The 14,576-nt window shown below is 47.1% G+C and overlaps 1 protein-coding gene across 1 annotated transcript; it reads left to right on the top strand.

The window, feature by feature from the left end:
• Window positions 1-360: 360 nt before the first annotated feature.
• FXR2 (FMR1 autosomal homolog 2) lies at window positions 361-14,183 on the top strand. The gene is made up of 17 exons (XM_020966482.2): window positions 361-767; window positions 6,247-6,299; window positions 6,635-6,728; window positions 7,329-7,400; window positions 7,548-7,696; window positions 7,953-8,046; window positions 8,837-8,953; window positions 10,507-10,677; window positions 10,863-10,941; window positions 11,296-11,405; window positions 11,606-11,692; window positions 11,940-12,150; window positions 12,298-12,495; window positions 12,614-12,814; window positions 12,916-13,011; window positions 13,131-13,234; window positions 13,488-14,183. The coding sequence occupies exons 1-17, from the start codon at window positions 687-689 to the stop codon at window positions 13,575-13,577; spliced, it is 2,007 nt and encodes a 668-aa protein (XP_020822141.1). The 5' UTR covers window positions 361-686; the 3' UTR covers window positions 13,578-14,183.
• The last annotated feature ends 393 nt before the right edge of the window (window positions 14,184-14,576 follow it).

The following is a 14,576-nucleotide window of genomic DNA, read 5'->3' as shown; positions in this document are numbered from 1 at the left end:
GTGACATAAGCAGGCGCTTCGCCCTTCGACACGCCCTTGGAAAGGGTGAGGAGGGGTGGTCCTTTCTGCGCAAGCGTAGCTTAGGGTGTCCTGCGTGTATGCGTGCGTGCGTGCGTGCGTGTTGTATTAGGGGTTGGGGTTAGGGTTAAAGGCTCCAGCTCGGGTGCGCGCGCTAACTAGTCACGATCACGCGCTCCTCGACGCCTGCGCCGTGCTTTTTCTCTGGTCTCTGGGCGCGGGGCGGGAGGGTGCCGAGCGCGTCTGCGCAGTATACGGCAGCGCCGGCGGCCGTAGGGGGAGGGAAGGCGGGGGGGAGGAGGTGGAGGAGGAGGAGGAGGCGGCGGTGGCGGCGGTGGCGGCGGTGGCGGCGGCGGATTCCCGGGATTGAGGCAGAGGCTGAGGAGACGGCGGCGGCGGCCATTTCCCTCACAGTGGCGGAGACCGAGGCGGCGGCGGACGGGGAGCGGCCTGGCCCCGGCCCCCTGCTCGTCGGCTGTGGCGGGGCCAGTGTGGGGCCTGCCCGGCTCCCGCCCCCTGCGGCGTCCCCGCCGGCTCCTCCTCCTCCCCCGGGGGGGCGGCGCAGGGGGCCCGGCCCGGCCCGAGCTCAGGCCGCCGCTGCTGCCGCCGCCGCCGGAGGAGGAGCAGCAGCAGCAGCAGCAGCAGCCGCAGGCGGCGGCGGCCCCTCCATGGGCGGCCTCGCTGTCGGGAGGGACATGGAGCCGGGGCTGCCCGTCGAGGTGCGTGGCTCCAACGGGGCCTTCTACAAGGTGAGGCGGCGCGCCGGCCGGGGACACCTGCCCGTGCCTGCGGGCCGGGCAAGCGCGGGGCTGTCGGGACTCCTTGCCATCCCCGAGCCACCTCTAGGAGACGCTCCCCGGGCCTGCCTCCTGTCCCCGTCCCCCCTCCTCCCTCCCAGTGACTGCTCCCGGCCCCTCGTCTGCTTCCTCAGTCATTCCTCCTCCTTCTCCTCCTCCTCATTCTCCTCTCCGAAGGACCTCACCGCAGGAACACCCTTCTCGCTCGTTACACCGCTGACCTTCCCTTCTGTATTCACCTAGGGCTGCTAAGACTTTAATTCTGTCTTTGTGTCACCCACCCCCAACCCCCATCTCTGGGAGAGACTTCAGTCCATTATCTCGGGCAGAGCCCCTCCCACTTTGTATTCCCCAACTGAGGGAGGAAAAAGATGAAACCGAGGTCTAACAGCTGTAGCACCCCCTGACCTCTAGGAAGTCTGTGCTCCACCATTCATTTTGCTTTCTCATTCGTCGATGGCTTCATTATACAAGTCCTCTACCTCCATACCTCTACTTTCCACGCAAGACCTACCTAGAATATTGCTTGATCCGGGTAAGGACCAGTACATGTATGCACCCTTACATTACCGATGTCATTCCCCAAATGGAACTTGTGTTCTCCTCAAAGGGGACCTCAAGTGGACCCCTTTCCTAGGAGTGGATACCCCTGTTATTTTTCCCTAAGGTATTTGTCTCTAGAATATTCCCTAGTAACTTTCCCTATTTGGGCATTCTCCTACAGCTCTTTTTTTAGGAAGTCCCTTTGGAAGACCCTTTTTCTGTACCTAAGCTCCCCTCTGAAGGCATTTCTGCAGAGGTTCCCTCCCTTTGTCCACACCCTTTTCTACCCACCCCTAGTTCTGTTTCTGGTGTATCCTTTCATAGGTAAAAATAACTGAAGTTGAAGACTCACTGCTTCCCAATAGTTTTCTTCTCTTTAATTCTCTAATATGGGGGGGCTGGGACGGGACACCTTTGTAACTTATACCCTGCCAACGTTTTTGTTCTACCTCCCAGGCCTGAGTTTGAACATATATTGTAGCCTATCCTACATCTGGAAGAACTAGAATGTAAGTTCCTTGAGGGCAGATTGTCATTTTTGTCCTTATCCAGTTCCTAGCAAATAGTTACTTAATAAATGTTTATGATATTTCTCCTATATCACCACATATGGGGAGAGATCCTCTCCCCCTTTACCCAGTAGACCACTGTACCTTTGAGACATCCTGCTCCCTTTTTTCCCCAAAGCATATTTCACATTATGACTAAAAAGGATTTGGTGTTTGCCATGGTGTGTTGTACTCTCCTTTCTCTCATCAGATAGTTTTCATCTCTGGTAATCTGGGTCTCAGCTCACTCCCTAATCTAAGTATTTAACTGTATAAACTTAGCCAAACCAACCTGAATCCTTATTTCCAGAAAACTTCCTTAAATCTTTCTTCAGCAAAAAGAAGTTTCTTAGTTGATTCTTTGTCATTTCTTTCCTAAACCGTGGGCTTCCCTTTCAATTCTAGATCATGTGATAACACAGAGTCTTCACAATAGCACCTCAGAATAGATTCTTGTTTTCTCTTGAACTTACCCCATAGCAGTATTCCTATTTGCCCTGGCAAAAATTCCTCCATTCCCGATTCCCTTCTGTGTCTGGTAGCATATGCTTGTCTTCAGCCTCTTTTCCCTTTATGTTTCCCTCTTCATTGAAATGTACTTCCAGATTCCTACTTCATCCTGACTGGTCCCTTGCCTTCCTTTTGTATTCTCTCTAAACCCCCAATCATAAATTCTTTGGGTTCTAGGAGAAAAGGTTTTGAGATTAGGTCAGAGGTAGTCTGTAAGATGTTATTTAGTCTTCTCTCATTCCTCTGTTAACTGGCATATAGGGGAAGCCCTAGACAAGATCGGTCTCCAGTAGAAATCATCTAGATGAGAGAGGAGGTTCTTCCCCTACCCCCACCCCTACCCCTTTTCATACACACAAGTTGCTTAAACCTCTTTGAAAATCTCAGCCTCTATATTTTGTTAGATCTTTCTCCTCAGCCAGTGTGAATATGGTGAGAATTTGATTTGAGATGAAGATGTTTTGGATTTGGGAGGTGGGAGTTTGTTGGGAAGCAGGTCATATGAATTGCTGTACTCTTTGACATTTCTTATTTAAGTCGAATTTCCCCCATTTTGAAGACTAGAATACCTCAACAATCTATCTACTTATATCTCTCTATGCCAGTTTTTTTTTCCCATTACCATTCTCTGCTGGGCTCCTTACCTTTTTGCATTTGTATTTGAATACTTTCCCACTCTGTTTTTAGAACTAGTTTTCATGACTCAGCAGATCAGGGTAGTTAGTAAGGAGGGGCCTTGTTGTTTGAGAACTCTATCCCCTGATAAGGTTCCTTTCCCTCTCTTATGGGTGTGGGAATCCCATTGTATATCCTCTTCTATCTAAGAGAGACAATGATACCCCTTAACTGGATCTTAGTCACTTGGTAGCTCTGACTCTTCCCATCCCTCCAAGAGCTTACATATATTTCCACTTCATTCTTTGACTATTTCAAATTCCGTCTCCAGTCCCCTTCTAAGATAGAAACATAGCACCTGATCTGCATAAGAGCTTTGACCTGGTTGATTCTCCCCTCTTTAGACAGCCTGGCCTGTCCCTGACAGCTCCCCAGAGCTCATCATATTGATGCCAGATTTAGTTCAGAAAGAATCCACTGCAGCTTTGAAATCCCTAGCTCAAGAAGTTCACCAGCCTCGGCTTCCCTGATAGGGAGGATTTTGTGCCATTGTGCACAGCCTCCCATTTTATTCTAAGGAACTAGTCAACCCAGCCTTCAATTTCTACTTCTCCCAGATGTTGCTTCCTACCAAGACTGTATTATTTGGGAAAGTTCCCAGTTAAAGTTAAATAGATCTTAATTGTAGTAGTAGATATGAAGAAGTTATCATACCTACTTCCTTTTGGAAGGAAGGGGGAGGTAAGGGTTAATTAGATTCTCCCCAACTGAACAATGGAGAGAACTCCACACCCATTCCCCCCTTTTCCCTCAATTTCTTTGACATTTACACTGAATCAGGTGAGATGGTATAGTTCAGCTGGTTTTAAGTATTGGGTGCCAGAAGGTAGACTGGAGGTAAGGATGAATCCTTTCTACATATTACCGAACTAGGGAAACAGGATTGGAACCTGGGGTTCTTCAGCTGTGTCTCAGTCTCCTGGAGCCATAGCCAGGAGATGCCAAAGCCAGTAGACCTATGGACAGCTGAACTCCTGGCTTCTGCCTGTCCTTGCCCTCCCTTTCCTCTGCTCATCTTCCCAACCTGACACTAAGTGAGGTGTGAGCAGAGCTAGGTGCTCAGTTTCCTCCACTTAAGTCCTTAGGAGGAAGAAATGGTTTCTAAGGGTTAAGTGGGTGAAATTAAGCAGCAGGGGTCTGAATTCTCTGAAAAGAATTCTGGTTTCAAGGATTATGACTAGAAAAAGACTGAGGTAATCCTGGTATTTCTCCCTGCAAGCCAGCTTTGAGTGGTCAGGGAATAATTGGTTTACAGGCATAGATAGACATAGCCTTTGTGAATAACTAGGAGCAGGGATCCATTATTGAAAGGAGCAGGCAAGTGCCTGTCTTCTGCCATGCCCTTTCTTTCCCTTTTCCCCATTTCCCCTTAAAGAACTTTCCAGAACAGCTGACATTATCTTAATGAACTGGTGACAGAAGCCCAAAGATATTTTAGATGTATAATAAGCCAAGGCAGGTGTGAAGTCCTAAAGGGTCTATTGAGGTATTCTTTAAATATAAAGGGTAGAGTGGAAGAAGGGGTTACTGAAATAGAGTATTATGGAAGGAACATATAAAAGAAGGGAACTTAGAGGCAATGGGCCTTTAGGAAAGGATTCTGGACTGGGAAAAAGGACTATCATGTAAGTGGGAAAAGAGATTTTGTATATCTGCATTTTAGATTTTAATATACTATTTAAATGTTAGGTGCATTGTTATTTAGTGGCTAGAACATTGGGAATTAATAAAGTTCTAGGAAAAAGTTGGGAACTGCATTACTTATCCCAAAAAGAAATTGAAGGTGATTTTGTTCCAGTAGTGAAATTTAACTTTAGATTCCCCCAATATAAAGGGAACCAATAGTGTGATTGAACAATCTGAGGTAGGAGTGGGGGGGAGTAGAGAGAGAAAATAATTCATTCTCTAGGATAATTCCTACCCATATAAACATCTCCCACCTGTCTCAATTTCTTTAAGGAAGGGAAAAAGGAAATATTTATTAAATGCCTACTACATGCCAAGCACTGTGCTATTAATAATAGTAGCTAATATTTATATCTCTATGTTCCAGGCACTGTGCTATGTGCTTTACAAATGTTATCTCATTTGATCTTCACAACAACCCTGGGAAGTAGATGCTATTATTATCCACATTTTGAAGTTGAAACTGAAGTACAGAGAACTAAGTAACTTGTTAGCCCAGGGGTTATACAACTTGTAAATGTCTGAGGCTGGATTTGAACTTGGGTCTTTCCAAGCCCAGCAATCTATTCACTATACTACCTAACTGCAGTAATTTCTCTGTGCCAGCTTCTTGAAACTTTCAGGATACCTTCATTATATGAGGATGTGGAAACAAAGAGTTGGGCAGATGATTATGGTCATCTCAGTTTAGAACGTAATCTCTCCCTACTCTGTCTGGGTAGAGGTAATTTATTAAATTAGAAACATAGCTTTTTGAACCTGTGTCTTTGTACTAGAACCTTTGTCACCTTCCTCTTGTTGTCTTTATTCTTTCAGTACCCAAGTTCCCATTTCTTCAAATCCTTCCCCTTCCCCTAATAGTGTCCTGCCTTCTCCCCCCCCCCCCCGTTTCCTCTTAGGACCAAGGCATCTATGCCCTCCCCTAGGGCAGTCGGGGGATGCCAGGTTTTCTTAAGTCTGTTCTGCTGTGAAGAGGAGGCAGATCTTTGTCTCTTCTGTGCTCCAGGACATCATCTCCTTGTCTTTGGGGATATTCTTAGCTTTGGTTAATGCTTTTTGGTATTTTAATTGGACAGTGGCAGGCTGTTGAGCAGAAAATGAAGAATTTGGGGAGGCGGGGTAAAGCATGGGTCTCTGGGATCCAGAAGAAAGCCCCACTGCAGCTCTGAAATATCAAACTCGAGAGGTTCACCAATCTCAGGTCCCCAGATTATTCCAGTCCCTGCCCTTTTCTAGTGGTTTGCTATTTACTATGTAACTCCCCACCCCTTAAAAAACAGACACACTTTTCTTAGAATATGGATGTGTGTCTCTCTCTGACCCTTCTCCTGACTCACCTCACCCAGATTGCTTCTGTCCCCCAGAACTCAGGTTTCCTGCTTCCAGCCTGCCCCTTATTCCCTTCTGGAGTTCTGAGCTGATGGTAAATCTCCATTTTCTTTCTCATCTTACTCCGCCACCCACTGTAGGGTTTTGTGAAGGATGTCCATGAAGACTCAGTCACCATCTTCTTTGAGAACAAGTAAGACTTGGGAAAAGAAAATCCAGGATATCTAGTTTTCAGGGAGAGCTCAAGGGGGTGAAAGCTAACAGGGGAAAACTGGTCCTAAAAGGGTTGCTTAGGGGAGGAAAGCCAAATGTTAGATATGTAGTCCCAGGAAAGGAGGAAGGACTACAACTAGGGTGGGGGGAGGGATAATGGTACATAAATATTGGAAGAACCAGGGATTATGGAGTAGGATTTGAGATAGTCTTCTAATTCTGAAGGAATGGAAAGCAGGGGGAGTTGCTATGGGAGCATTCCCATTTGGGGAACTTCATCAGTCTGAGGCTCTTCTCACACGGTCCCATTTACAGCTGGCAGAGTGAGAGACAGATCCCCTTTGGGGATGTTCGGCTACCACCACCAGCTGACTATAGCAAGGAGATCACGGAAGGGGATGAGGTGGAGGTAAGCGCACTGGAGTTCCTTCCTCTTAAATACTCATTTCTTCAAGTTCTACCAGAGAGATACAGATAACTTTCTCTTCTCCCCTGCCATCCCTCTGTCCCCTGCCTGCCCTCTCTCCCCCTCCCATTTATTACCTTTCACTTGTTTCTTTGTGTCAGTTACCATTCAGCTAAGATCATGGATCAAACTGTTCCCCTCTTTTTCACCATTGCTACTTAGATGAAAAATAAGAAGAATGTCTGTATTGATTGAAAATATCTGCAAAGAAGGAACCTTACTCCCTAGGTGTTTTTAATTTCCTATCCTAAGCTCTCCTGCATGCCTGAGGTCTTGTATATTTCATGCTGTAGTTTCAATTGGTCTCCTTTCCTTGCTGCTCTGATATACCAAACTTCAAGAGAGAGCCCCCATTTCAAGTAAAAAACCTCATCCTTTTAAGATAATAGAGGAGTATCTAAAATTTCATGGCTTCTTCCCATTCTGATTGGTAGCACTCATCTCTGGTTTCTTTTAGTCTTGGTTTATTGGGGCTCTACTTTGTCTTCAAGTTATTGGTCAGTTTCCAAGACCACCTCTGCTTTCTTCTCTAATTTCCTCTAGGTTTATTCCCGAGCCAATGAGCAGGAACCTTGTGGTTGGTGGCTGGCAAGGGTTCGGATGATGAAGGGAGATGTGAGTGATCTTGGAGGGTTAGGGAACGGGATGGTGGTCTTGGAAATAGAAGCTGAGGGTAGAAGGTTAGGAAGCAGAGTCTGAGGATTATTGAGGATTTAATCTCAGGCATCTGAGGTTGCTGTCTTTCTTATTTCATCCCATCAGTTCTATGTCATAGAGTATGCAGCTTGCGATGCCACCTACAATGAAATTGTGACCCTGGAACGGCTCCGACCTGTCAATCCCAGTCCTCTGGCTACCAAAGGCAGTTTTTTCAAGGTCACCATGGCTGTTCCTGAGGATCTGAGAGAAGCGTGAGTGCCAGGGCTGACCCGAGGGGGTACCCCTTACCCACAACCCTGACTCTTCCCATGGCCGCCCTACCTCCTGTCTCCCATAACCCTTTTTTCACTGCCTCCCCTCCCTGTCCCTACCCCGTTCTCTACTTTATCCATATCCCTGTCCATTTTCTCCTATCAATTACTAAGTTATTTTCCTGGTTACTCCCTTTCTGTCCCCCTGAACTTTTCCCTGAATCCTGGTATCTGAAAGTTTGCCGCTTTTCCCCAGCTGCTCCAATGAGAATGTCCATAAAGAGTTCAAGAAGGCTTTAGGAGCCAACTGCATCTTCCTAAACATCACTAACAGTGAGCTCTTTATTCTGGTGAGCATGTTTACCTATGCACTTCAGTTCTCCTCTCCTTTTGTACCTTTGGTCCTTAGCCGAGAGGGAGGGACCTGAGGGGGCTTATATTTTTAATCAAAGGACAGAGTACTCTGCCTGCTTGCTGTTGACCCTGATTTTTTTCCTGGGAACTAAGGCTTCTCACCAACGGGGTCCAACATAGCATAGAACAAAGGATATGTTTTCAGGGCCTGGTAATCGATAACTTCTCTTGAATCTTCAAGTGTAACTTGAAATGTAGCCTTCATTCTTTTTTTTTTTTTGTGAGGCAGTTGGGGTTAAATGACTTGCCCAGGGTCACACAGCTAGTAAGTGTCAAGTGTTTGGTCTGAGGCCAGAGTTGAACTCAGATACTCCTGACTTCAGGGTCAGTGCGCTATCCACTGCATCGCCTAGCTGTCCCTCTTTTTCCTAATAAGACTACCCCCTCCCACCCAATTTATTAAGCATTTGTTAAATGCTTACTGTGTGCCAACTACTGTGCTAGTGATAGACACAAACACAGTCCCTGTTTGTGTAAGCACAAAGCTTATACTTTAATGATCCAAGTCTTAGAAAATTTATTTGGTTCCCTTTTGTGTCTTGAAGTTATTCCTCATATATCCCCATTTCCTCCTCCCCCTCCTTTGTTTCTTTTAGGAACCCAGATAGCCATATAAACCCCCACCTTCCTTGAGGACCCAAGTATCCTAATGCCCAACCCTTGCCCTCACCCCTGTGTGGAATGGGGTGGGAGAGGGTAGTCTGGTTAACTTCTCTTTCCACTTAGTCAACGACAGAAGCTCCTGTGAAACGGGCATCCCTGCTAGGTGATATGCATTTCCGAAGCCTCCGCACCAAACTGCTGCTCATGTCCCGAAATGAAGAGGCCACCAAGCATCTAGAGGTGAGCTCTGATGCCATTTTCCCATGCTATAGAGACCTGTCCTCTCTAAGAATTCTCATTCTCATTGGCTCAGCTCCCTTTGCACCAGTAGTCACATGGGTTCTCTTGATTTAATCCGGATTTATCCCATCAGCTCATGTCATTAAAAATGGGATCAATCAGGAGACCTGGATTGCAGTCCCAATGGTTTCCTTTGCCTCTTCTGTAATAGTTACACCATACATTTATTTGGCCTTTTATTGTTTTTATGCTTTCATATACATTCACATTTTATCCTCACAACGAAAGTATTTGAGACTGGTGATATTATCTTTTTCTTTTCTTTTTTTAAAGGAATTTCAGGCCCAAAGAAATTGTGACTTGTCCAAAATATTCAGATTTTTATTCCGGTGTTCTTTTCATTTAACTGTATACCTTTTGTAAAATGAGGTTGGAGTATAACTTTCTAGAAGAGATTAGCATCCTAGCATTGCTTCTCAAAGAAACGTTAATCTCATTTTTCTCTTTTCACTCTGTACCCTCATTCCTCTTCAGTGTTCTCCCTTAGCTTCCTTGATATACTGTTCTCCTAGTTCTTCTCTTTATGACCACTATCTCTGTTAACTTCAGTAGTTTCCTTCCCTCAGTTCAGAAGTTGCTCTAGATAATCTCTTGAGTTCTAACATAGACTTGTTCCTTGAGCATCATGAGTAGGTAGGGTTTGGAGTAGAGACTGTCTCCTTTCCTTAAGTGCTTTTGATTTCTGGATTCAATTTTAGCTCCACATCTTGGTATATTCCTATAGGGAACTTCTAGACCTCTATTAAGGTTTTGGATGCCTTGCATACCTAAGCCGAAAGGCTTGTCCTTGTCTGACATTTTCTTTTCCCTTAGGAAAATGAGCCTTTTTGGAACCTCCCTGTTCAGGGAATCCTTTTCAACCCTTCTTTCTTCTTACTCCCCCAGACTCCCTGCTATCTTTCTTCAAGAATTAGGCAGCCTGTCTTAGACTGCTTCCAAGGACCTGATTAGCAGTTGGACCAGTTTTATTTATCTTGAGATCCCCTCTAGTTCTCTTTCTCAGTTGTTTGGAGTTTGTGGTAAGGGAGAGACTGTATTGCTTGGAAAAGTGTAAGATAATACTTGATTAGAATTTTATGATGCTTTTGCTTTTTCAAAGGGCTGTCACATCTGTGTGATAGAAGCTTTATAAGAATTCTCTTCCAAGATAAATAGGGCAGCTGTCATTTAATAGGTGTGACCTGAAGCAAAGAGATTGTGATTTGTCCAAAATCACTCAGCTTATCAGTATCAGAACTTTTACCACTTGATTACTAGGTGTCCTTTACCTTGAATCTTTGGGCTTTGGCAGGGAAATGAAGACTAACTTCCTCCAGTTTCCATATCATGTGTCCCAAGGGCTGGTGGCCACTAGAAGCTATAGTTCCATTCCTTCTAACTTACTCTCTTCTCTGGTTCCGGGTCATCTTAATCACACATGGACAGGAGCCCTAGGTCAGGTAATGTCTGAGCTTTAGAGATGTCTTCGATGACTTCCAGGCTTTTCCTTCCAGACAAGCAAGCAACTAGCAGCAGCATTCCAGGAAGAATTTACAGTAAGGGAGGACCTGATGGGATTAGCAATTGGGACTCATGGTGCCAATATCCAGCAGGCCCGAAAAGTGCCTGGGGTCACAGCCATTGAACTGGGCGAGGAGACTTGCACCTTTCGAATCTATGGGGAGGTCAGTACTGGGACTTCTAAGGGGAGGAAGGGTGAAATAGAAAATATGCTGGAATTCTTCCTGTTTTTTGGATTTCAGTGGTAGCACATTTCCTCAAAAAGAGGGTGGTGGAAGGAAGAAAAACATAGATTTCTTTGAGGCTCAGGCCCTCGTGTCCAGTAATCATCTTCCCACTCTTTCCCTAGACCCCTGAGGCATGCCGGCAGGCCCGAAGCTATCTTGAGTTTTCTGAAGACTCTGTCCAAGTGCCCCGGAACCTGGTTGGTGAGTCTAGAGGGCCAGTGGTCAGGATGAAGCAGGAAAGAGGAGGGATTAAAAGGAAGTGGAGAGTTGGGGGCCAGTGGGAGAAGAGGTGGTGTGGGGGGTGGTAAACGACTGGTCTCTGAGAAGGAGCTTATGCTGGACTGAGGAGTTACCACCCTCTGAGGACTGGACAAGCAAAAACTGCAATAGGAATGATGTAAATTAAACATCAAGGATATCTGGACATTTTTCTTCTTTTCTGTGTTGGGTTATGGACAGATGAAATAAACCCCTTATAAAATAAAGAACTGTCTACTATACCCTATCTTCTTCATCCTTTAAATAACTAATTCCTGCAAAACCCCCCCAACACAGGCAAAGTGATTGGGAAGAATGGAAAAGTGATCCAGGAGATTGTGGATAAATCTGGTGTGGTGAGGGTTCGAGTGGAAGGTGATAACGACAAGAAGAATCCCAGGGAGGAGGTATGATGGGAAAGGATTTCTTTGGTTTCCCCAGGGAAGTGGGTAGGAGCAAGTTCCTTAGGACAAGAACTTTTATGTGGTGGGGGCAGGGATGGGTTTTGCTGAAGATAGGTCCCCAGTCTGTAAGCTTATGTGAAGGTAAGGGAAACAGGTTTGCTCACCTTTCTTCTCTCCTTACTGACCCATCTCTTCCCTGCCAGGGAATGGTTCCTTTCATATTCGTTGGCACCCGGGAGAATATCAGCAATGCTCAGGCCCTATTGGAATATCACCTCTCTTACTTGCAGGTACCAGGGCTGTCTCCCTGGGAGGAAAATGGGTACTGAGTGTCCAAAGGAGAATTGGAACTTTTAGAAAAGCTGGAGTCTGTGGAGACTGTCTCTGAGGAGAGCAGGGCTAAAGGGCAGGATTGGATGCCTGATTTGTTCCTCTGTTTTAATTTTTGCTAAATTTTTTGCTATTCAGAGAGTTCAGGTGGTGTGCAGTTTCTGCAGAGGAGTCTTAAAGTTTTCTCCTTTCATTGCTCCCAACCAGGAAGTAGAACAGCTTCGACTAGAAAGGCTACAGATTGATGAACAGCTTCGGCAAATTGGGCTGGGCTTCCGTACACCTGGAAGTGGTCGAGGGAGCAGTGGTGGTGACAAGACTGGCTATGCTACGGATGAAAGCTCTTCCTCTTCCCTCCATGCCACTAGAACCTATGGGGGTCGAGGCCGAGGCCGGAGGACAGGAAGTTCTGGCTATGGTGAGCTTGTGGTGTATGGCCAGGATGAGAGGGAGTGATGGATTGTGGAAGAAGAATAAATTGTATGCAATGGCTTTTCCTTGGAGCTGTAGGAGGTTGAATAATATTTTCTGGAAGTGAGGAACAAAATTGACTCCTGTTGTCTAGGGCCTGGTTCAGACCTGTCTACTGCTTCAGAAACAGAATCTGAAAAACGAGAAGAGCCTGACCGGCCTGGACATAGTGACCAAGATGCCTCTAACCGGGGTGAAGAGGGTCGTAGGAGACCAATGGGGGGACGAGGTCGAGGGTCCAATCCTACGCCCCGGCTTCCTACAAAGTACAGCACATCTTCCATTAGCTCAGGTACTGAGGGAACAACCTAACAGTCATCTGGGGCTTGGAGGGAAATGGGTAGGAGTTGAGAATGGAGAGCTGAAGGCAGAGTGCCCAGAGGCCAAGTCATCTTCTTTACCTTACCTAGTACTGAAGGATCCTGATAGTAACCCCTATAGCCTACTGGACACATCAGAACCAGAGCCCCCAGTTGACTCTGAGCCTGGAGAGCCACCTCCAGCTAGTGCCCGGCGCCGACGTTCCCGCCGCAGACGCACAGATGAGGACCGCACCATCATAGATGGAGGACTGGAGTCTGATGGGCCTAACTTGGCTGAAAATGGTCTGGGTGAGCAGGATTCCCTGGGTCACTGAGAAAAATGAGGCTTGGGAGGCCGAGTACCTGTTTTCTGAATATCTTTACTTTCTCATCACTACTCTGCCCTACAGAAGAGGAATCAAAACCCCAACGAAGAAACCGAAGCCGCAGACGACGTAACCGTGGTAACCGGGCAGATGGCTCCATCAGCAGAGACCGGCAGCCAGGTAAATAGCCAAGGTTCTTCCTTAGACCTGAGAGAGTAGGACTCTGGGGCTGTGATGATATAGGGTTTGAGTAAAATTAGAAGGCTAGAGGGTGGACATCTGATCCCTTCTTCCCACAGTAACAGTGGCAGATTACATCTCCCGGGCAGAATCTCAGAGCCGACAGAGGCAGCCCCCTGAGCCCACTCATGTTCCTTCCGAGGATTCCCTCTCAGGACCAAAGGTAGATGTATTGTTGCCTTCTCCTTCTTTCTGTCCCTGGAATCCCTCATTGCACCCCAAACGTTGATTGTTGATTTGTTGAATTGGGGAAGAGAAGCCCCAGTTTTCTCCTGGTAGAACAGGGGTGGGAGGGCCTTTGGGTAGTAAGGCTCACTAGTTCACAAGGCTTGGCCTTTTTGGGAGTTGGTACAGTAAAAGGAAGTAGAGGGTCCCCTCTTATCACCTTCCTTTTCTCTTCCTCCTCTCTTCTCTAGGGTGTCAGCAAGCTTCCTAAGGGCCCCTCAGAAAATGGGGAGCTCTCTGCCTCCTTGGAACTGGGCAGCTTGGTGAATGGGGTCTCATAAAAGTCCCTCCACCCCTTCCTGTCCCCCCTCCCTCCCATCTTGCTTGCTACCCAACAAGCCCTTCCTGACCCGCATTGGAGCTGCTCTTGTCTAAGGGGGGAGGGAACAGTGGCCACACTGTGGGTTCTTCCCCACCCCCTAGGGGCTTGGGGTGGGGTGGGGTGGGGTGCTTGTTACAGGGTCACCCTCTCCTCTTCTTCCTCTGTCTACCCCACCCCATGGTGAGGGGAGCCTCCCCCTCCATCAGACTGGATGTGCCTTTTATCCTCTAATGCCCCAATCTCTCCCTGGCCCCTAATTCTCTCCCCAGCCTGTTTGTGGGGAGGGTCCTCCTGTACCCACCCAAATTTGGTGGTTTGGGGGGGTTCCCTTGGCACCCCTTCCTCTCATCCTGTCCCCCCCTTTCTGGGCCTCATCACTGTGGAAGATGGGGGTGGTGTCATTGGGTGGGAGGCATGGGGAGGGGGGTTTGAAGCAGGGGTAGGGACCTATTAAGGGTCTCTGGGGGTGGGAGGTAGGGGGGACAGACTTTGTCTGGCTAATGAGAAGGTGTATTTATTTTTCACTGTACAGTATTTAAAAAGAGAATAAAAAAATCCAAACGGCTCCCTTCTTTCCCTCCCAGTCTTGTTTCTCACATGCACATTAAATCTGAGAGACAGTGCTCCCTTAGTCATTCCCCCTTGTCAGTTGTTGTATCCCGTGGACTTAAACAGTTCCTGCACCTAGCTCAGCCTTGTTACCACTTCTACAACTTCCTCTAGAGCCCCTTAAGTCTAGAAATGATGCCCTTCTTTATTCTTTCTACCCCTCCCCCCAACAAGTAAGCATCTTACTCTTCTTACCAAGGTCCCCACCCAACTTGCTGCTGGGTGAGTTGGGCCACTCCTATACCTACCCTGCCTCCTGCTGTGACTCAGGGATGCCCCTCCCTAGGGGTTGAGATCTGGAGCCAAGGTGAGGCAGCTAGCTTAATCAGTTCAGTTTATCTTGGGGTCC

This window comes from Phascolarctos cinereus, unplaced genomic scaffold (genome assembly GCF_003287225.1).
Source record: "Phascolarctos cinereus isolate Bilbo 61053 unplaced genomic scaffold, phaCin_HiC Scaffold_5;HRSCAF=322, whole genome shotgun sequence".
NCBI classification, from domain to species: Eukaryota; Metazoa; Chordata; class Mammalia; order Diprotodontia; family Phascolarctidae; genus Phascolarctos; species Phascolarctos cinereus.
The sequence above is the reverse complement of the archived record's forward strand: the minus strand, read 5'-3'. Positions and strand labels throughout refer to the sequence as shown.

Bases quoted from the DNA above. Each gene is read 5' to 3' on its own strand.
- FXR2 (XM_020966482.2), top strand. From the start codon at position 687: ATGGGCGGCCTCGCTGTCGGGAGGGACATGGAGCCGGGGCTGCCCGTC. The intron at 6,300-6,634 runs GTAAGACTTGGG...TCCCATTTACAG, and splicing joins ACCATCTTCTTTGAGAACAA to CTGGCAGAGTGAGAGACAGA. The intron at 11,693-11,939 runs GTACCAGGGCTG...GCTCCCAACCAG, and splicing joins ATCACCTCTCTTACTTGCAG to GAAGTAGAACAGCTTCGACT.